At 43.0% G+C, this 21742-nt stretch overlaps 2 protein-coding genes across 2 annotated transcripts; one reads left to right on the top strand and one right to left on the bottom strand.

Annotated features, from left to right (window-relative positions):
- Positions 1-850: 850 nt before the first annotated feature.
- Positions 851-7899, top strand: larp6a (La ribonucleoprotein 6, translational regulator a; the record flags this gene model as incomplete). Its single annotated transcript, XM_080760276.1, has 3 exons — positions 851-1641; positions 4950-5148; positions 5881-7899. 3 exons carry the CDS (start codon positions 851-853, stop codon positions 6967-6969), a joined length of 2079 nt encoding a protein of 692 aa, XP_080616402.1. The 3' UTR covers positions 6970-7899.
- Positions 7900-12926: 5027 nt separating this feature from the next.
- tm2d3 (TM2 domain containing 3) lies at positions 12927-20939 on the bottom strand. The gene is made up of 7 exons (XM_080762517.1): positions 20807-20939; positions 19941-20042; positions 17225-17385; positions 15859-16033; positions 15215-15290; positions 13087-13682; positions 12927-13044 (listed from the first exon to the last, which is right to left on the bottom strand). The coding sequence occupies exons 1-6, from the start codon at positions 20910-20912 to the stop codon at positions 13517-13519; spliced, it is 786 nt and encodes a 261-aa protein (XP_080618643.1). The 5' UTR covers positions 20913-20939; the 3' UTR covers positions 12927-13044; positions 13087-13516.
- Between the last annotated feature and the right edge of the window lie 803 nt (positions 20940-21742).

The following is a 21742-nucleotide window of genomic DNA, read 5'->3' as shown; positions in this document are numbered from 1 at the left end:
TGTTATTGTAGGGAAAGCATTCGCTGAAAACAGCTGATCGAAAAGCTCACAACGCTTTGCAGCCGGATACATTCTGAGCTTGTCGATCGATTATTCTTTCAGCTAAAGCTTTCCCCACAATACGGATGCTGGGGTGTCCATCATTAGATTGCCCAGCATGTGTAAAATAAATAAATAAATAAATATATAAATATTTAACAGGAGCTATAAAAGAACATAGTGGAAAAGAATAATAAGATAGGATATACCAATACCATACCATACCATTTACATTTTCAGATTTAACAGCTGGGAAACTATAAAGTGTGTAAATCAATAGTGCTGCATGGCATCGTGTGGTGCAGGGGATGAGTCAGACTGTCGACCAGCTGTGAGCTTCTCTTGCCAACAGGGAGGAGTAAACTTATCTCACATGGGGTATAGCCTACTGCCTACTGGGGAGGGAGGGGAAAGTCAACAGCAGTGTGGATGACGTACAGTAACGATTTGTAGTAAATGTGGTGCACTCAGTGAACTGATGATATCATGAATGGCCACAATTATTTTTTTATTTTCTGAACTGCTAATGTTTTGCAACTTGTGCGTGCACTGTGCACACTGTCCTCAATTATTATTATTATGAGAAGACGTATAGACTGGAGCGACAGCGGTATAAAATCCACAAACTTGTTATCCAATTAGTTGTGTTAGAAAAGGGGTCGTGCCTTGTCACAGCCATTTCCCAATTAGAACGCCGCACGTTGATTTGCAGGCATACATACATATACTCCCCTATTTAGACACATGTTACACGTGAACCGAGAGAGAAGCCATACTCTCTTTCTCAGATGGAAATAAAAGAAATAAAGAAATGCACGCTTTGGTGAACGCGTTCATGCGCTGCCTCGGTTTCCTGCTGCCTGCCCCCTGGCTTTCTGTCACATTTTGCTGGTGGGTTGGGAGTGAGTGCGGGGGGGAGACGCCATCATGGCCCAATCCCAGAGCTCGTTTCAAAGACAGAAAGCCTCTTACATATGAGGAAGTAACAACCTCCATCTCAACAGTTCCTGCTGCTAGTGCTGGCTGTGTTTCGCTGGCTGCTGCACCTCAGGGCTCCCCGACGCCGTGGGGTACAGTCTGGGGTGTCTGGGAGGCTGTGGAGCGTGTCCTCGGAGCTCCCTGGACCCTTCATCGCCGCTGGTGTGCGAAACGTCGAGGCATATGTGCCCGCTGCTGTCCCCTCGTTCCCGTTGGTACCACCACGATTGACAATAATAACAATAATACAAATAATAATAAAGGCATCCAGGGAGGAGGGAGTGCCGTTTTAATCGAGGAGGAAGAAGCGGAGGAGGACGAGAGCGCGTTCACTTCTTCCTATTTGCGGTGGAGGAACAACATGAGCGCTGCGGCCGCGAAGTTCCTGAGCCCGGTAGGAGGACCCTCCTCACCGTCGGAGCCGCCACCACTGGGACGCGAGGAGCAGGTGATCGCCGTGGTGGACCAGCACCTGCAGGACGTGATGGGCACCGTGAAGATCACTGTGGCTATTCAGGCGGCGGAGGATGAAGAGCCAGAAGAAGTGTCATCGTCTAATAATATTGATTTCCTGGGTGGAGGCAGCTGTAGCGAAGACGACCAGGGAAGGCATGACAAGTCCAGGTACACTAGCCTACATGCAGCTTTAATTTTAAAATCACAGGTCGCTCTTGACTTTTACAAACGCCCCGGAAAGATAACGTCTTTACTGTCAAGGAACAAATTTCCTTCGGGATTAATAAAGTTATCTATCTATCTATCTATCTATCTATCTATCTATCATCTATGGTTATTAGTTTCATAGTTTGCATCAGCACCGCCACCGACTTTACTGGCCCTGTTTGTAACCTCACCCTTCCAAACGGGGATAGACTTTTAGACTTAAAGTCTGGTAGTGTACAAAAAAAGTCAATTTTAATTTGGTTCCATTTGTACAGAATTAGATGGATACGTTGGTTGCTTGGTTTTCTATTTTTAGTTATTTATTTTTGACAGAATGGAAGTGTGTGTAACCACCTGTAGGCATCAACAGTGACGTAAACTCCAGACACCTGGGGAGAGAGCAGAAGATGAGATGAAGGATGGCACCTTCACATTACTCTAATCTAATTCCCCTGCGTCATCCTGGGCTATTCCTGTCCTCTGTGCCCTATATGTTATCCCATCTGCTTCACTGTGTTGTGTTGTGAAATGTACTGAAAATAAGTGGCCAGAGCAGAGGTGGGGAATCACACCGCTTTCTATTGTAGCCATCGGAGGGGGATATACAATATACATACACACACACACACACACGTGTGTGTGTGTGTGTGTGTGTGTGTGTGTGTGTGTATAAAATATATATATATATATTACACACACAGTAGGCCGGGCCCCCCCTACTGTCTGTAAAGCACCTCAGTTGCACTCTGCTCTGTTGCAGTGATTCCTCAAATCTATTTCAAGGACCCCCAGTTTGTGTGAGTAGGCCATCTACACTATGGAATCCTCCAGTGTGTATTTAACACTACAAATGTCTAAACTAAATTTCAATCAAATCATGTAACTTCTCAGATTTACAGTCCCATAATGGTCCTAGGGGTCTACAGCACGTATGAAATAATGTTACAGAAAATTCTTGTATTGTTTACTGTCCTTTATTTGATGCCTACTACTGAGCGGGCCATGCATTGCCAAAAATATATATTTATGTCCCTTTTTTTATATCTGTAGTTTGTAACATACATGTACTGTATCCTTCAAGCCAATGGTTCTAATTTGAACCATTCTTCTTTCACACAGGATGCATTTTGACCACGGTTAACCCTGACAGCATGCTGCTGTTGTCGAGAAACAGAGTGGTTCCAATTACTATAATTTATTTTAATTTGTATGCTTTGTGTGGGTATTTTTGCCAGTTTCTGGCTTTAATCTGCAGAGCTCTTGGCAAAGATAGTGGATTTATTACACCTGTGGTGGTGGTCAGCAGGAGTTGGGCTACTCTCTGGTTTAGTTGCAGGGGACAGGCTATGGTACTTACTGGGAGTGTTTAGTAGGGGTTGGACTAGGAGGAAAGAAGAGAGTGGGTGGTTGTGGGAGGTGATGAGTCATCCACAGAATTTCATTCACACCCTCTCTGTTCCCACGCACAGTCCTTACCTGAGTGTAACTTCAAAGGATTGGCCACCACAAGTCTTTCTATGCAATACTGAACAAAATCCTCCCAGATGAGGTGGGCAGTTAATAGGGCAGTTTTATTATTGGGGGGGGGGGGGGGGGGGGGGGGGGGGGGGGTGAACGTTGCAGCTACTCCCCTCCCACATCTTTGACTCATAACACAACAAAATGGGAAAAGTTCCATTTCATGTTGTAAGACCTTTGTCATATCTGCCCTGGGGATTTTTCTAGTTTGTTCATGAAGCCTTAAAGACAAACAAATTATATATTTTTAAATCTGTGTTCCAATGTTCAATTACAAAAACACTTATTGTATCGTTAAATGCAATTGTTTGTGTGACAATTCATCTTCAAGTAAAATGTCGTCATGACAGCCCTACTAGGAGAACGTGGCTCTGTCTGCTGCAGCCTGTCAGATGGAGAGGTCTTAACAGGAGTTACAGGACAGTGTGGTGGGGCGGAGGCTCTGGCCAGTGGCCACAGAAGCATGTTTGGTGACTCGAACGGCTGTTGACAACAGCCTGTCACATAGGAAAAATGTCAAGGAGATGACTGTCTGAGGACAGAATAAAAATGGTGGCAGCCTTTGTGTCCAGTATGTGCAGGGGTGAGGCTGCTTCAGAATACAATTCCTGACTAATAGCTGGGGGCGGACTCGTAGAAAATCACCACAATTTAGTTTTTTTATTTTGGCGTGGTGTTGGGTATGGGTATAAGGTTTTCAAAAAGCTGTGCAAACACGTTGGGCGCGCCCCCTAGTGGGCTGTTTGCACAGACTCAAATATTAGATGCGTATAGCTATGGTTGTAAACCAAAATAATGGATAAAATAGATTTTTCAATGGATTCTGATACTATTGGGTGTGCTAAAAATAACATACAAAATTCTTAGGAAAGACGAACAACCAGAAAGGCATCCTTTTCAAGATGGCGTCCACGGTGGCTAAAATGTAAAAAATCATAACAATTATGCACTTCGTAACTACTTTTTGAATTTTGCCATGGTGTTAGGTATGGGCATATGGTTTTCAAAAACCATATGCAAACTAATTTGGCTCGCCTCCTAGTGGTCGGTTTACAATGAAACCACTATTAGATATGTCAGTATATGGTTGGAACCCCAAATAATTGATAGATTTTTCAATGGAATCTGTTACCATTAGGTGTGCTAAATAACATACTAAATCTTTCCGGAAAACGAACAACTTGAAAGGCATCGTTTTCAAGATGGCGTCCACGATGGCTGCCGGGAGCTTAAAATGCCTGTTTCATTCCAAAGTTGCAAACCGACCACTAGGGGGCGAGCCAAATTAGTTTGCGATGTTTTTTGAAAACCTTATGACCATACCTAACGGCATGCCAAAATTCAAAGAGCAGTTACCAAGTTCATAATTGTTAATTTTTTACATTAATCACAGTTTATACAGTTTATAGGAATTTTGGCTCCCGGCAGCGTCAAGTAAAAAATCATAATTATGCACTGCTTTTTGAATTTTGGCATGCTGTTTGGAAGTATGTTAGAAACACAGTCTGATGCGGATATCGTAAATCTGTCCATATTTGGGTGAAACTGACCATCATTGAAGATTTTCAAGATCTTTTTTCTGGTGTATCGATTACATAGACAATATTGATGTCCATCACCTCCAAATGTTAAGATGTACAATTCATCTAATGTAATATCTGTTAAATTCTTTACAGCCTGGGGGAAACGAGCTTGAACTACCTACCTTTGAACTACTAAGATGCAAAGTAAATATTTCCTCTCTCAAACAGTGGAGCTGGCACCAGTGGAGGTGAGCTGGAGGAGGAGAGTTGGCAGCCCCCGGACCCAGACCTGATCCACAAACTGGTAGCTCAGATCGAGTACTACCTGTCTGATGAGAACCTGGAACACGACGCCTTCCTGCTAAAACATGTCAGACGCAACAAAATGGGCTTTGTCAGCGTCAAGCTTCTCACTTCTTTCAAAAAGGTAACGTGTTAAATAAGTTGATTCTCAGAGCCTCTTGCTCAAAAAAGAGTTGTGAAGGACATGACATGTTGCAGTATATCATGTTGTAATATAATTTAAACATGCTCTAAAAATAATTTGTAATATTGTTTTAAGACATTGATGCTAATCAAAGACTCACATGATGAATATGTATAAAGTCTGTAATTATGTCCAGCCTGAATTCCAGCCTGTTGTCCAGCAATATCGCTATTCATTCCAAATGCCATGGACACTTGAATTAGAAAATTGTTGATGAGCTTCTAGTTTGGCTTGCTTTTTGCGGCAGTGCAATTCTCAATTCTTGTTAAATTCTACCCCCCCCCCCCCCACACACACACACACACACACTACTTAAAATTAAATAATTTAGTTAAACATTATTGAAACGGCTTTACTTGGTGCATTCATGATAACCATCAGTGCCCCCCCCCCCCCCAAAAAGCAGTGCTTCATTGGCTGATGCAATGAAGCCAGGATATTGTTGCCTTGTCATGAGTCACATTTGTATCATAATGATATCAGTGCTCTTACTGATTCAGGAAGTATGATGGAGGATGCTATAGGGGAAGCTGTACATTCTGTTGAATTTCCCTCCTGACAATCTTACATAAAATAAATTTGGGGCATTTGGTTAACTTTGTTGTGTGTGTGTGTATATATATATATTTATTTTATACCTTAACACAATATTCTATTTTCTCCTCCTTGCAGGTGAAACACTTGACCCGTGATTGGAGAACAACTGCTTACGCCCTGAGACACTCAACAGTACTTGAGCTCAACGATGAGGGCCGTAAGGTGCGGCGCAAGACAATGGTGCCCGTCTTTGCCAGTGAATCTCTGCCTAGCCGCATGCTGCTACTGAGTGACCTGCAGAGCTGGCCAGAACTGGCGGCTCTGGAGAGAGATTGTGGGGAGAATGGAGAGGGAGCGACACAGCAGGAGCAGCTGATGAAGCTATTGCTGAAGGCATTCGGTACGTATGGTGCCATCTCCTCAGTCCGGGTCCTGAAGCCTGGGAAAGATCTTCCGGCTGACCTGAAGCGGCTGAGCAGTCGATACGCCCAGCTGATCACGGAGGAATGTGCCATCGTTGAGTTTGAGGAGGTGGAAGCGGCGGTCAAGGCGAACGATACTGTGGGTAGCGAGGACGGAGGGGCCGGCTCCCTGGGGCTGAGGGTGGTCCTGATTGGAACCAAGCCACCGAAGAAGAAGGTCCCCAAAGAAAGACCACCGCGCGAGGAGGGAGGTATGCGCAAAAGCCGTTCGCTCAATAGCAGAGTTCGAGAGCTCCAGTACCATGGCGACGATTCGGCCTGCAGCTCCTCAGACACCGAGAGCAACCCCACATCCCCCAGTCTGGCCCGCAAGTCACGCTCCTGTAACAAGCTCAGCCCCACCACCGCAGGCATCAACCACCTCAGCCCTGTTGTGTCCCCACGAAACAGTCCCTGGTCTAGCCCACGTGCCAGCCCCGGCCCCCAGCGCAAATCCCCTCTCCCCCACAAGTCTCCCCTGGCCAGCGAGGGCAGGCTGAGCCCTGAGGCTGGGCGCCGCTGGGCAGACTACTCCTCAGATAGCAGCCTGACCCCTTCAGGGAGCCCCTGGGTTCAACGCCGTCGGCAGGTGGCATCACAAGAGAGCAGTCCAGTGGGCAGCCCCATGCTGGGTAGAAAGATCCAGAATGCAGATGGTCTGCCGCTCGGGGTCATGAGGCTGCCACGCGGCCCTGATGGCACCCGTGGCTTCCACTGCATCGCCATAGGCGAGCGAGGAAAGACTGCAGCCACTCAGACTTGATGCATTAGAGCACTTATGACTCATTTTCCCATATATACCCTCCAATATAAACAGTACAGTGAAGATTATGACCCAGTTCCTGGACACAAAACGCAACCCCCTCCCCCATATTTGAATGACGTGTAGATATTTTTGTTTGCGATGAGTTTAGTCTCTTTTGTTAAAAATATATATATTTATATTTTTATATGACTTTTTTTTTGTTAACATGGTGACATCTTTTTGATTTGCAAATGAAGATTTAAGTTGTAACTTCATATTGATTCAAGGGAAAAATACTTTTCAAAAAGAGATTCTAGTTTTATTGTTTCTCAGGCGCCATAGAAATGGACCATGTCACCTCCATTGCTCCCTTTTCCATATCGTCTGTGGGGTGGAGAAGAATGCCCACATCAGATATTTTCTTTGTTTGTGTCTGCTCTGTCCGCAAGTATGTGCTTAAAGGCTCACAACGTTGTCTGTGGATGATGTATAAATATGTAAATTGTGTGAATAGTGGCATGGGCGCAATGGGGTTGATATCGAGGTATCACCATATGCCTTTATGTATTTGTCTACTGTGATTATCACTTTTACATGCTATTTAAACTGAGCCCTGCCGTACAGTTTGATCGGTTATCTTTCATGGACATTTTATTATATGTATTTTAATTTTTTGTATTTTGTTTGCCTTTTTTATTTCTTTTCATAATGCCTTGATGGTTACTTAACTTAAGCTTCCAAAGGAGGTGAGAGGGGTTCGCTCCAGTCTCTATGAAATATTAGGCTGTTTGGCAGGTAGCTCTGGGTTGGCTTATCTCTGTTTTCTGTCAGTATGACAAAGCTGGTTGGGATGTTTGGGGAATGTCAGTAATTTAGATGCTCTCTTGCCTTTACACCTAAGCTGGGGTATTGTACAGTGCATTTCTTAAATAAATTACTTAAATTGCATTTGGCTTGACTATGCTTGATTGACTTTTCTAGCAATTCTGTAGGTCTTTTTTTTTCCTCAAACCATTTCATTTTTAAAACTAGGGCTAAGCCAGTATGGCCCATGGAGATTTTATGTAGCGTGCCAAAACGCGTACTGAATTAATTCCAGTCTTGGAGAGTGGAATTGGCTCCAGTATGTTGCTCTAGCAGCAAACCCATCTGAGACTGGCTGCACAGATGGGAGGTTTGGGAGATCTAGGAGAATAATGTTTAGATCTGTTGTATCTCAGCAGAATGTGTTTGTATATATTTAGATGAGTGACTCACTGTAGTGGTGATCCAGAATACCAATTGTAAAAGCATCAACTTCATCTAAATGTGTGCCTTTGCAACTTCAGGTATCACAGTTGCATGCAAAATGGAACATGGTGCAATGCATCTTGCATTTATTTTTTGGGGAGATTGCACTTAAATGTATTGACATGTTTTTGCTATAGGCCTATACTGTAATTGACCATAATGTAAGACGCACAGGAGTGCCTAAAGCTGTTAAGGTACTGTACTATATTCCCCAAAGGATGGGGCTGAGGCATGTTTTTGTGTGATCAGTGACACTGATGGGAATAATTGGGCTTACACTATACTGGAATAATTGTCCTTTGTTCTCTTCTCATGAATAGTGAATAAAACGCAACATTGGGTTGGCTCACCTCAGAGTCGCAACCTAATTTCTGATCACCTTTAGCACATTACAGCCATTATTCCTGTAATATGAACAATAATGGATAGCCTTCATAATTATACTAACAATGTAACCAAGTCCAGTAATGAGGTTGGATTTCTCCCAGATGAGACTATAATGGTTCTTGTTACATCTAGTGCCGAGCAGGAGCATTGGATAGTGATGCCAGGCGCCCTGGACTGACGGGGAACTGAATATGCCAGATTCGATTGTTTAATACATTTCAGGAGTCCAGTGGGTTGCACACAGCCCAGAATGTAGTGTTTCGTCTGGTGCTGAAAGCCTCTCAACGTTCTGACATTTGGGTCAGTAAGTCTGCTCAAAATGCCTATTTCTTTTATTTAATACTTTAGTCAGAAATGTAAACCGACTGTGGTAGAGTAGGACATTACAGCTTACAGTCCTGGGGACTTGTTTCCATTGTGGTCCTAGTTATTCAATTCATCAACATGGCATGACTGTTTGCAATGCAGTCTATGGGTGTAGGGCTGTAGGCTGTTCGGTTTGGGTCAGAGATCCATGTAGATTTGGAATTCCAATATGCTTGTCATGTGATCAATGTACCTGTACACCTCAGGGCAACAAATAAGGGACAACCTTTAATTAATTTACATAAGTCCATATCTAAATGACAAAAGCTGTTTTTTCATATAACTTATGGAAAAGATGTAGAATTTTGGAAACGGTAACCCTGAATGTTGTATGTACACTGTATTGCCAGTACTTTGTACAATATTGGCCTTTAAATGAACATGGTAAATGTCTCGTTTTTAATCAGATGTATTTGCAATGCTCTGGGAGTCTATACTGTAAAAGGTTCAATTAAATGTATATTGAATGATGAGATAAGTATCCTTGTATTTGTTTATAGGGAGTTTCCCAGGGTGTACTTTTTCCACTCCTGACAACACAAAAATGCTCAACTGAATGTTGGGGGAAGGTTTAGCTGTTTTAACTTCCAAGTCCAAGTCCAACACCATAACATCTTTATTTAAAGCTAGCATTTAAAATAATCTGTTGCCCTCAGAGTTAAGTGCATCACAAATGTGATGACCTGGTGGCTGCCATTGCTTTAAATGATTGTTGAGGCTCTCTTTACATGGCTCTCAAGTGTATGGGCGGTGTCAAATTTGAGGAACTAGAATCTGGGGAGGAGTAAAAGTTTCGCAGCTGCTGCAAGAACAACCCATTCTAACTTGACACAAGCCCAAACACTGTCCATAGTGGAAGTTATTTCATGTACCTCCTCCCACCCCTCCCACATTATGTAACAGAGAGAGGTCTGAATTAGGAATTAGATAGATTCACTTTCACACCAACTACTGTTAGAACGTGTCCTTTCGATGGACCATATTTCATCTGTGGAAAAACCCACGCCTGTGAAAGTGGCTTCAGCCATGAATATAGCTGTGAATTCTATCAACCAACCAAGAAGTATATTGCTGTTGTCAGGTAGAAATATCCTATCCCTATAGCCAGTCCATATTCTAACTTGTAAATTAACACACTACTACATTGATCACATAAGAGTAAAAACTGATATTTCACAATTTATTTACATAGTGGCCAAGCAGAAAAGACAAATCAAAACTTCAAATTAAAAACAAAATACGGTAATAATATAAATTTTACAGCAGCAAGGTGTACATTTGCGCTGCACATTCTCGAGTAACAGCATCCTACAGTAAGTATAACCAATAGCAATAAGGTTGGTGTAATGATGAACAACCCATGAAACCAAACAGAATGATGTGAAAAGGAATCAAAACACTACTTAACCCATTCTGACCGGGCACCCATTTTGGTGTTGGCATCATGTTATGCTTTAGCTATTGAAAAATAGCAGATCTACAAGCTCATATCGCGCCACCGAGTGGCGCGATACGAGCTTGTAGGTCTGCTATTTTTGAAAAATTTGAAGAACGACTGACATTTTTAGAATCTGATCTCAGGTCAGAATGGGTTAATCAGACCAGTGTGTGTCCCGTGGAAACCTCGTATGAATCTGATCTCAGGTCAGAATGGGTTAAGAGAGCATACAGTAGCATCCGCCTGGGCATGTGCAGCTCTGAGAACAGCATTTTAATGATCACATACAGTAAGCTATGTGAAGACATACTGTACTGTACACATGGATTAAAGCAAAATAAATCTCATGAACCATTTCGCATGGCCAAGTGAAGTCCTAGAGTAATGTGTGATTTGAGCCCTCCCACACTAGCGTTGTTTCCTTAACTCAATATGTAAAATTAGGTTTCAGAAATATTGTTCCTGCTATTCTACATAATGCATACAACATAGACATGCTGGCTGAAAATGACGACTGAGAACTTTAATCTATGCATACAGTAGTAAAGTGGGACGCATACTCCAGTTTTAGGCGATAACCTAACCACCGCAACGGTTAGGAAAATCACACCTGTGTGAAGTGAGTGGTGGAACTATACTGTAATTGTTGAACTGTACTGAACTCTGGCACAGACAGACACTCGTGCTGAAAAATAAATTGGTGTTACACTAAAAACTTCCCGTCACGCACCACGCCACTTTGTCACCCGTTAGTACTCTAAACAGACAGACATACATGTAGGGGCCTAAACAGACGGACAGAGACACACAAAGCTACATGACGGAGACGGTGTGCCCACCGTACAAGAGAGATATGCTGGGGTGAGCAGTGAGTCGCTCATCACCACGGCTCAGTGATATCATGTTTTAGTTTTCCCAACCATCACCTAAAAACTGGAGTACGCGTAGGTATATGAGTTTGCCATGTGAAGACATACAGTCTGAGTGAGTAGTAGTGTAATATTTTGAAGTAAATAAAACCCAGTTTTTATTATGTACAGTACAGTAAAAGTTATACTCCCAACAGACAATGTGCGTGTGTGTGTGTAATCAGAACTATAACAAAAGGAAATTGCATCTATGGTTGCACTTCCACGCAGCTTCACCATTATGAGGAAATTAATCAGAGTAAATGTGTTTCAGTCAGTCAGTCAAGCTCTTCCAGACTTAATTAGCAGCACCCTTTCACTTTATAATTCACAAAAATAAAACCGAATTTCAGGTGGAGAAATGTAGTCATTAAATAGAAATTAGATTGAATAGCCCTAATTGGGATGCCTATGTGATATTACATACATACTACTTTCAGTGATCAACAAAACCACATTTTCTAGTAATGGGATGTGTCTTTATGGTTGGATAACCGTACAGCTGAAGCAATGGACAAACACTCCAGCCTTATAAATTAACAATCAGGCCCCATATCTTACAGTGTTCATCCACAGTACACACAAAAGAGACACCGAGGCTGGTAGGAAAGAAAAAGGTTTGTCTGTTAAAAACAACTGTGAACACAAATCTCAGATCTCTGTTCTTCATACTGTAAGTGGGACATAAATGGTATCCGTCAGTGTTCCGTTACCTCCCATTGTTGCCATAAATCTGTTGTTACAGGTAAGGTAAATGGTGCGAAAAAGGTAAATGGTGCATTTATATAGCGCTTTTATCCAAAACGCTTTACATAGATTGTGCATTACATTCACCCAATAACACACATTCATACACCGATGGCAGAGGAAATCATGCAAGGCACCAACCTGCACATTGGGAGCAATTAGGGCGGGGTTCAGAGTAGGACACTTCGCAACTAACTCTGGGGGAGCCCGGGATCGAACTGGTAACCTCACGCCAGGTTCCCATCCGGCTGCTCTACCAGCTACTCTAACCCTGAACCACTGACGCCCAAGTAGCAGATCTACACACTCAAAACGTGATGTGTTTCGAGCTTGCGGATTTGCTACTTTTGATCCTTTTCTGTGATGCTGGAGTATGATCCAAATATGGCATTAATTTAAAAAGAAGGGGAAAAAAAAGGTTTCTGCACGACAGCAAGAAAATTCACTAGAACCATGGTTACATGGCATGCTGCTTCCTCCGGAAATGCATTTACCGTGCAGTGAGTACCACACGAGTCCCAAGACATGTTGTCAACGTGAGCAAAAGCTCAGCAGGAAACCACACCCATCTATAGTTGCAGTCAGCATGACCCAGCCGTACCGATCAGCTAGCCTTTAGAACCAACATTTCCCCAGACAGAAAAAATAATGGCCCGGTTTCCCTACGGACACATGGTGTAAGAGGTATGGTGTGCACATGCTCAGATGCCCTTTATGCCGCACACGGAAGCCTGTGAAGTGTGAACATAGACATTTCGTGCATAGATGTGCCACTCAATGGTAGGCCTCAGGCCTGGTATGGTAGGCCTCAGGTCTACCATCAAATTTAATTTATATATTAAATATATATATATATATATTATTTAAGTAAAGGGAGCCTACTGGCAGCTGTCCAGCAGTCCAAATATTATTACATTAAATTTCAGAATGGTAGACCTGAGGCCTACCATACCAGGCCTGAGGCCTACCATACCAGGCCTGAGGCCTACCATACCAGACCTGACGCCTACCATTGCGTGGCACATCTATGCACGAAATGTGTATGTTCACAGGCTTCTGTGTGCGGCCTAGAGGACATCTGAGCATGTGCAGCACCATACCTCTTACACCATGTGTCCGTAGGGAAACCGGGCCAATGTCTCTTTAGCTCTCCAGTACGGTTTCTCCAAAACAAGGTCAGCAAGATGAGTGCAGGAGGATGAATGGAACAGAACTGTGAGCACTGTAGCTTCATTCTGCATGTGACCAGGGAAAACACATTCTGTCTGCTTAGTCTGATGGGATGACAGTTATGTTGTTGCAGAGGAATATAGGAAGCTTGAGTAGGCAAGACATGTTGAGAAGTAACAGGAGTCATGGACGGCAACTGTCCATCCAACCAACCAACCAACCGGCTCCCCACACACACACACACACACACACACAGGGGTCAGATGTAGAGGGAACCATCGGCTGGCCCAACATAACCAACCCCTATAAGCAGTACGTCTATTAAGGTCCAGATACCCAGGCCTCCGAAGCTGAACAGCTTGCCCAGGCCTTCCCTCCACTGGCCCAGGTAGAAACGGTCAGCTCCGAAACCACCCAGTGTTATACTGCCAATAAGAGATAACAGACAGAATCAGTGATGCCCTCAGAACATTAATCTACAGCAAGTATGGGTTGCATTTTAGGAAAATGGGTGAGATTTGATTGAAGGTTGATCGGTTTAGTAAGGCACTCAAAATAAAGACTTTAAAACTAAACTAAAATCTAAACGCCTTTGCCATTTAGATTTTAAAAGAACAGCTGGTAGAACATCTCTTTTTTTGTCATGTTAACTGAAACACTGTCAAGGTCTTGGCAGAATAAGGACTCAGTCCACCTAAGCCAGAGATATCATAACCAACCATCATTTAAACCTTCTCTTGTCTTAGTTTATGTCTGCGTTTAGGTGGACTAAATGGAAACATTTTCAAATACCAATAATGTTGTAATTATGTGTAAGATAATGTGGTTACTAGTGCATACAACTACAACTGGTGTTACAGGTTTAATTGATAACCTATCACTTTTTATTTTTGCAAGAGAGCTACTAATTGCCACAGTACACAGCGAGTCCCACCAGAACCTGCAAAATTGTGTGATATCCAACTTTGATAATCGATCAAAGGTTGAATGTTTGAGGGAGTTTTAGTTCTAAATAGGCTGGTCATATATAACAGGGGTTCTCAACCTGTGAGTAGAGACCCCTTGGGGGCCCCGAAATTATTTTGGGGGGGGGGGGGGGTCCACAGATGATTAAAAATAAATGAATGGCTGGAAAATGGAAATTAAGAGTTTACATATAGGCTAGTACACACAGTGCATGCATAAACTTTCCTTAACACATTCAGACCGTACGACGTGTGGAGCCGTAATCCAAGCAATGGATTGTGAGGACGTGTACACACGTCCTAACGCTTTTTCATTGATATAAATAAAAATATTCAGATTTTCTTTTTTTGGGGGGTTGGCCTCTCCTTCTGCAATGTACTCCTTGCTGTTCGCTCATGCGTGCTGCCCTTAGAGTATATATACAATAGAGAAGACACCCAAGTTCTCCTCCCGTCCACTTGCATTGAGTTGCTCAGAAGCGCATGAGGCGAATCCACTCCTCCTTCCGGTTTAGGAGCAGTGTGCATTCTGGATGGATTGTCCTCAAACACATGAACGCGCGAGCGACCGGCAGAGTGGACGGAGCCTAGTGCGCGTTCATGTGTTTGAGGACCAAACCTTACCAAACTGCAATACCTTCTTCGGCCACTATGTCCATTGCGCTTCAGGATTTCCTCTGGGTGTCTTCTCTATTGTATAATAACTCTATGGTGCTGCCGTTCACATCCTTGTTTAGCGCTCAGAAAGAAAGGCTCGCCGCGCATAATCTAGGGAGCTCTCAGTGGTTTTGACCAGATGGCTATACTTCGGTCTTCATTTCTGACTTCAACATGCCTCTTGTTTAAAATATTAACGTTTCTAGAGATACTTTATCTCTCTAGAAGAGGGGGGCAGGGGGGCGCGAGTCATGGCCAAAGCATTTCCAGGGGTCCCCAGCCCAAAACGTTGAGAACCCCATATATATATATAACACTGTGTCGTTTGTGGTTACCTGAGTGCTAGTGCAGTTGACCATTTGTATCCTCCAGTCCAGTTGCAGTATAAACGTTTAGGAAAATCTCTTTTACCTAGAGTACAGTAAGCAACAGAGGGCAGAGAAAAGACAAGAATATTAACACATGCCAGCTGTGACAGTAGTAGGTCAAAAAACGAATCTTTTAAAAAAAGAAGAAAAAAGTAGCTCTCCACCAAACAGACTACTACAGCATGCAGATTACTAGACTGGCAGTCGAATAAAGTCGTGAGATCAGTTTGTTGGAAACAAAGTTGCTGAATGCACACAAGAGCTGACACCAACAGACTGCTACTATGGTGCTAAAAATAGACTATGGCGTGCCGTGATGTCTTTTTCAACAACAAGCCCGCTGCTATCGACCGACCGAGCTTCCTTACAACTTGTGACCCGACGCAACAACAGATGCTTTCCAACACTTACTACCGCCAATGTGGGTGCGTGGAGAGCTACCTTTAGAAACGGCTCTACTCTGTAAAGAGGCTAGATGCCCTTGATAGTTGATACAGTATACAACAATAAAACAAGCTTTAGCAGAGAAGAAAACCATTACCTATTCACAGTAACTAACACCAGTATCCTTTTGTGCAATGAAATTAGGTGAAAAGAACATTCAGCATTACCTAAACAGTGCACATGGTCCAGCACCACACAGGTGGCGTTGTAGCGCTTGCGTGGACAGGACACCGTCATACAGCTGGGAGAGTTGGAGCAGCGGTACAGAGACGGGTCCAGCTGCCAACAGAACCGACAGGTGATGGACAGGGAGAAGTTGGCCTGCTGCTGTCCCGACTCCCCCTGCATTAAGGGAACAAACATCATGTCAGTAACCACTGTACAGCAACTCCTCGGCATCTTTGAGGGGCGCTGGTCCCTCCTATATTCAGCTATTAATGTATATTTTCGTCTTACACAAACATTAAATTCCCATTGACAATGAATGGACAATTTTACGTAATAGTGTCTGAGCTAATCGACATGTTACGTCATGATGATGTACGATGATAAGAGCACCCCTCACTTCACACAGGTGTGATTTTTGACCATACATATCGTTGCGGTCAGGCAGAAACCTCTTATCTCAATATTTTGTTTGTGTTTTTTCGTAAATGAATTCCCCAGTGTCACACAATAGTATCAAAAGTAGCAGATCTACATGTTGTCTCACTGACAGCTGTTTGATTGTGCTGCGCTCGTTGCATATTCCTGTGTTGCCTTTGTGATGATTGGGGGGATTATCTGGGATCGACTACTTCAGTCTTGATATACAACATGACGTTGCTTTACCGTTGTTATCCCATCCTCGTCACCAATATTGTGTTTGTGAATCAGTGGACCATGACGCAGCTTAAATACAACCCTTAGCCCTGGGTCTCGAACCTGGTGGTGGCAAAAAAGAGGTCGGGGGGCCTGCGTGTCTGCGTGCAGTTAATAAGGCAGTGGTCCCAGACCAGTACCCCCTCCCTTTGTGACACATGCCGGGGTGTTCCGCTACACTCGGATGGCTTTCAGCCTCTGCTCCGCCCCTAGCTGCTTCCAGAAAGCCAGAAAGTCATGGTCTCTGTGCTGGCTGGCATACTGGGCGTGGCCATTTATCTCTGTGATTTGGTAGTGCACGGGGCCACGGCTGACGTTCATGACGAGCGACTCAACATGGCGTTTGCTGCCCTGGCCAAGCACACCCTGACTCAATACTGACAAATGTGTCCTCTCTGTCCCTGAAATTGAATTTGTAGGGTTCCAGCTGTCTGCAGGTGGCATAACTCCACTTCATTCCAACCTAGACGCAATTCAGGCCATCCCAGACCCCAGCTCAGCTTCCCAGGTTGCCTCATTCTTTATATTTTATAGTCTTTGGTAAGACCTGGTGGGGGAATCGAACCCCAGACCTCCTAGTCTCAGTCACTACGGACACTTTAATCACAAGGCCACATCACACAAGCTGGTGAGCACCACAAAGAATTAACTATTTGATCAAAGATATCTCACCAGACAGTGGACTCCTGCTTTTGGCCTGCAGTTAAAGGAGGCTGTCTTCCCGTAGCTGCAGTTTTGATGGAAGTGGCAGGAGATGCAGTCGGCTGGCAGTCGACTACACAGACCCCCACTGGGACACTTAGCTGTGTCACTCTTCTCGTCTGTGGGAGATGCTGGTGAGGAGTAAAGGACATTATCAAACATCAAATGTCATGCCAGTTATTATTATTATGTACGTACTGTATGTTGTTGTTTTGTTTTGTTTGTTTTTCATTTTGGGTAATTGTATTGTCTGTATTGTGTATTGTTTTGTTTGTTGTATTGTCTGTTTGTACAAAAAAAAAATGCAATAAATATATTGTTAAAAAAAAAAAAAAAATGTCATGCCAGACGCCCAAATTGATATGAATTTGGCCACAGACCCCAATCTGAAAAGGTTTTGTGCCTAATCCAGAAAGAGATCTTTTTTAAAGAAATAACATTTCAATATAAACATTTAAAAATCAAAATCCAATAAACTTGTAGATCTGCTATTTTTGAATAGCCAATGTTGATTGATTTATTAACATATTGGAGAATTATAGTACATTTCAAGCACAACACAATACAAAACTGTTAACTGTGGACGACACCATAAAGCATTACACTTGTTTACAATAGGGTCCACCATGTTCAATTCATCATAACATTTAGAGATGTACACATATACACTTCTATATAGCCGAAATCATCATAGGTAAAAAGGGAAAAAAACATACAGTGAGGGGGGAAAGGCGTGGGTGGGGGATTCAGATTTTACAGGGGCCGGTTTCGAATTGCAGCCGTCAGGCCGTAGGTGCCCTTTGAGAGCGGTTTTGAAGGAGTCAAGGAATTTGCATGTCTTAACTGACCAGTCAACTGGCATGACCTGAACCCCACAGAGAATCTAGGTTGTATTGTCAAGAGGAAGGCGTGACGTGAGACTTAGGCCCAATCCCAATTCCTCCCTTCGTCCTGGCCCTTAGCCCTTGCTTATGCGCGTTCACGTGAGGGGGAAGTGTTATCTCAATTGTCTTTGGATGGAGGGGTAGGGCCAAGGGCGAGGGGTAGAATCCCCTTCGTTTGAAGGGATGTCTCGACGGGACTTAAAACGGAGCAACATCACTGAGGGCTGAAAGGCGGACGAGGTAAGAAGCCTTTTATGTCCTTTATTATGGAAAAATATTATAATAACCAATATTATTTGAATGTATTAACAATCTGCATCGCCAAAAATATCGCAGTCTCACTAACGATATGATACGCCGATACGGCGTTGCATTCATACAACGTTACCCATTCATTTGGCACGCATCAGCGCTTTATTCTTTTTTATTTATCGCCGGTGCGCCGGTGATACAACTCGGATGCAAGCTAGCTTATTAGCAGGCATCAGTCCGACCCCCCAGACCACGATATGTCAACATTTGGAGCTCTTAAAAGCCGTGAAATAGCCTACTGTACCTACATAACGCTGACGCTGCATAACGTTGGCTACTCGCTGCAGTGATAGCTATGGTTTTATCATGACCAATGTTAAGCTAATCCCCACAAGTTGCAAAACTTACATAACTAATTAGCAATGCTTGTTGTTTTTTCCCCCAGGCAAACGAGCTATGGAAACAGATTGCAAGCTGCTGTGCAGACTGTACATTGGATGGAGATGAATCACGATGGCATTTTCATTGATAAAAAGTTACTCTGTTCTTAATGATATTAAAAACAATGACCAGTGACCACAGCCCCTTCTTTCTATACTGTAAATTGTTTTTCCTTTTTCTAACCCTATATCATTCTGTACCCATGCTATACAAACTGTTAATACAATAATCAATGAATCGGGTACAACTGTTGAGCAAGTGTCAGATTGAGCTATATCTAGCTGAATTACATTCTGCATGGTGGGCTACCAACATGAGACAAAATTACAATATATTTATTTCATCATAACCACAGCAATGTTATATTTACGTTCCATCTCTACAGCTTAAATCAAATGGAAAGCAGTTTCCAAAGTGGGTTATGGGCTAAATGATAGTTTGTACATTCAGAGTTAATTGACATTGATATTACAATATAAATTGGGGGTCCTAGAGACAGAAATGCCATCAAAGTTTGGGGACCACTGGTAGTGAGCTTGCAGATCAGCTATTTTCTGAGAACAGGTTGTATATCAATATCTACAAGGGACCTTCAATATTTAGGGACGTTCCAATTCAAAAGTAGCCAGACCAAGTATTAACTGCATACATTAATTTACTTTTCAGATGGTCGACATTTCTCGTAAAATATTCTAATTTGACTTACATGAGCTGTACGCCATAATCATCAAGATTAAAACAAAATAAGTTTTAAATACTTCACTTTATGCACAATTAATTGAGAATATATGAAAGTTTCACTTTTTGAATTATATTACAGAAGAAAATGAACTTTTACGAAATATTCTAATTCAGTGAGATGGAGCTGTACATATATTAGGAACAGTAAAGGAACACCACAGCTCACAGCAATTGCTTTTAGCTTATTAACCAGTATGGAGTCGTTCACCGTGTCAAAAGCCACAATCAAAATGGTTGCGATGCTGCATTAACTACTTTTGTAGTTCCCCGGACCCCACTTTCAGAACCACTGCATTAAGGAACATATTGCTTTGGCTCCTTTAATATATTATATTATGCTGGGGGCAACAATGAGCAGAGAGTTTTACCGGAGGCTGCTGCAGGAACCACAGGGCTGGTGATGACAGGACTGTGGTGTGGGGCATCCCGGGTGTTGGGGAGCTCTGGACCCACATGAGAGCTCAGATAACCTACAACACAACAGACAATCAACACAGACACCAAGTTAACTACAATGATTAGAATTAATTGATTGATTACTTTATTAACAGTATGCAGTATTATTGCATAACTAATGTACAGGTATATAATAATACTAAAAGGATAACACAAGAAAATCATCAATACTATAGGAACAGAAAAAGTATATTTGCAGAAAAGCAGTGCATTGTGTGTGTGTGGGGGGGGGGGCAATTTCAGGGGGAAATGGGCTTGATTGATTGCTTGCTTGAATACTTTAACAGTTTGAGAGGAAAAAAAGAAAAAGCACAAACCAGTTCTATACAAAAGGATGCTAAAATGATTAAACCCAAGAAAGCACGGCCTATTGATTCCATTGGGGTCCTGGCTGTGTATTTAATTTATCAAAACATTTTATAACAAACAATATACAATACTGATTGATTTATACTCCATCGCACAGCGGTGTCGCTTGCCGAAAATAGCCAACGACGCGTTATCGTATTCGTTACCTGGTATGTCAGTACTTTTAGGCAGGAGGATTAGGCAATAAGCAGAAATGGATAATGATCGTATAATAGTGAGACATCAACGCTATTCAGTGTTGTGTTTACGACAACGTTAGCCCATGGCCCATGCCGCTAAGCAGTGCAATTCAGTGAAAATCCAGTCAGCTAGTAGCATGTTAGCTGCAGTGGTGACAATGACATGTTGTAGCCTTGCCGTTTGGATTAAAAACAAGCGTGTATGTTAACTACGGATTATTCATATATACCGTTTACACACTGCAAGAAGAGGTCCAGGAACAGGAGTGTAATGATGCCCTGGGCTTTCACACAGCGTCCTCGGTCCGGTCTCCAAATCTGACAGATCGTGGCCATTGTTGTTGCTGCACAGGATAGGATAAACTCTCTACTATGCAACGGGGGAGGCTAGCTACAGTGTTGCTGCCAGATTTTGGGAGAGAAATAAGCAACCAGGTAACCTCGCAATCCGAGGCTCGCATCACCAGGCCTTCCACCTTTGAAAACCACCCCAAAAGAAACAAAGGGAGATATATATAAATTAATTGAAGGAGTGGACGAATCGCGTCGGTCAAACTTTATCGTCTAACGTAGTTTTGTTTTAGCCCCAGTTTTGTTTAAGAATAAGAACACTGGTTCTCAAACTTTTTCATGTCAAAGACATGTTTGGCCGCCGCCACGGACCCCCTTATGAAAATGTTTTGTGCCAACTGCCACTGTCTGCCAGGGACTCTATATGTGTTGTATTGAAATGTTTAAAAAATACGGCATTCCAGACAGTTTGATAATTTACTTTCGAGATCTTTTGGAACATTTAAAAGAAATGCATATAAAAAGCAGACATGGCAACACAGTAGCTGGTGCTGAGTCTAGATCCCATATGCCAGAAGGACATTCGCCCTGACTACACTACCCCCTCCCCATAGCTCTATGGACTAAGTGACTACCACGTTAATTGTTGCCATGGTAACCTCGCGTGACCAGGCATTTCCCACACATGATGCATCACCAGAGTGGGGGACCTGCGTGCAGTAACCTATAGAAGTAACTTTTATTTTTATTTTAGGACCCCCAGCCATAACCCTGGGAGTCCCTGAACCACTATTACAGATTCTTACTTGCCTTGGCCCTGAAATCCTTTAGCTACGCCCAACATTTCCACTTTAACACAAATTACTATTTTACAG

Source organism: Protomyctophum bolini (assembly GCF_963924005.1).
Source record: "Protomyctophum bolini genome assembly, chromosome: 1".
Lineage (NCBI taxonomy): Eukaryota > Metazoa > Chordata > Actinopteri > Myctophiformes > Myctophidae > Protomyctophum > Protomyctophum bolini.
This window is presented reverse-complemented; position numbering and strand designations above follow the sequence as displayed.

Excerpts from the sequence above, each read along its gene's own strand:
- tm2d3 (XM_080762517.1), bottom strand. The coding sequence starts at position 20,912 with ATGGCCACGATCTGTCAGATTTGGAGACCGGACCGAGGACGCTGTGTG. Across the intron at positions 17,386-19,940 it reads GGTTCCTGCAGCAGCCTCCG|CATCTCCCACAGACGAGAAG; the intron begins GTAAAACTCTCT and ends ACTCCTCACCAG. Across the intron at positions 13,683-15,214 it reads TCAACTGCACTAGCACTCAG|TATAACACTGGGTGGTTTCG; the intron begins GTAACCACAAAC and ends TCTTATTGGCAG.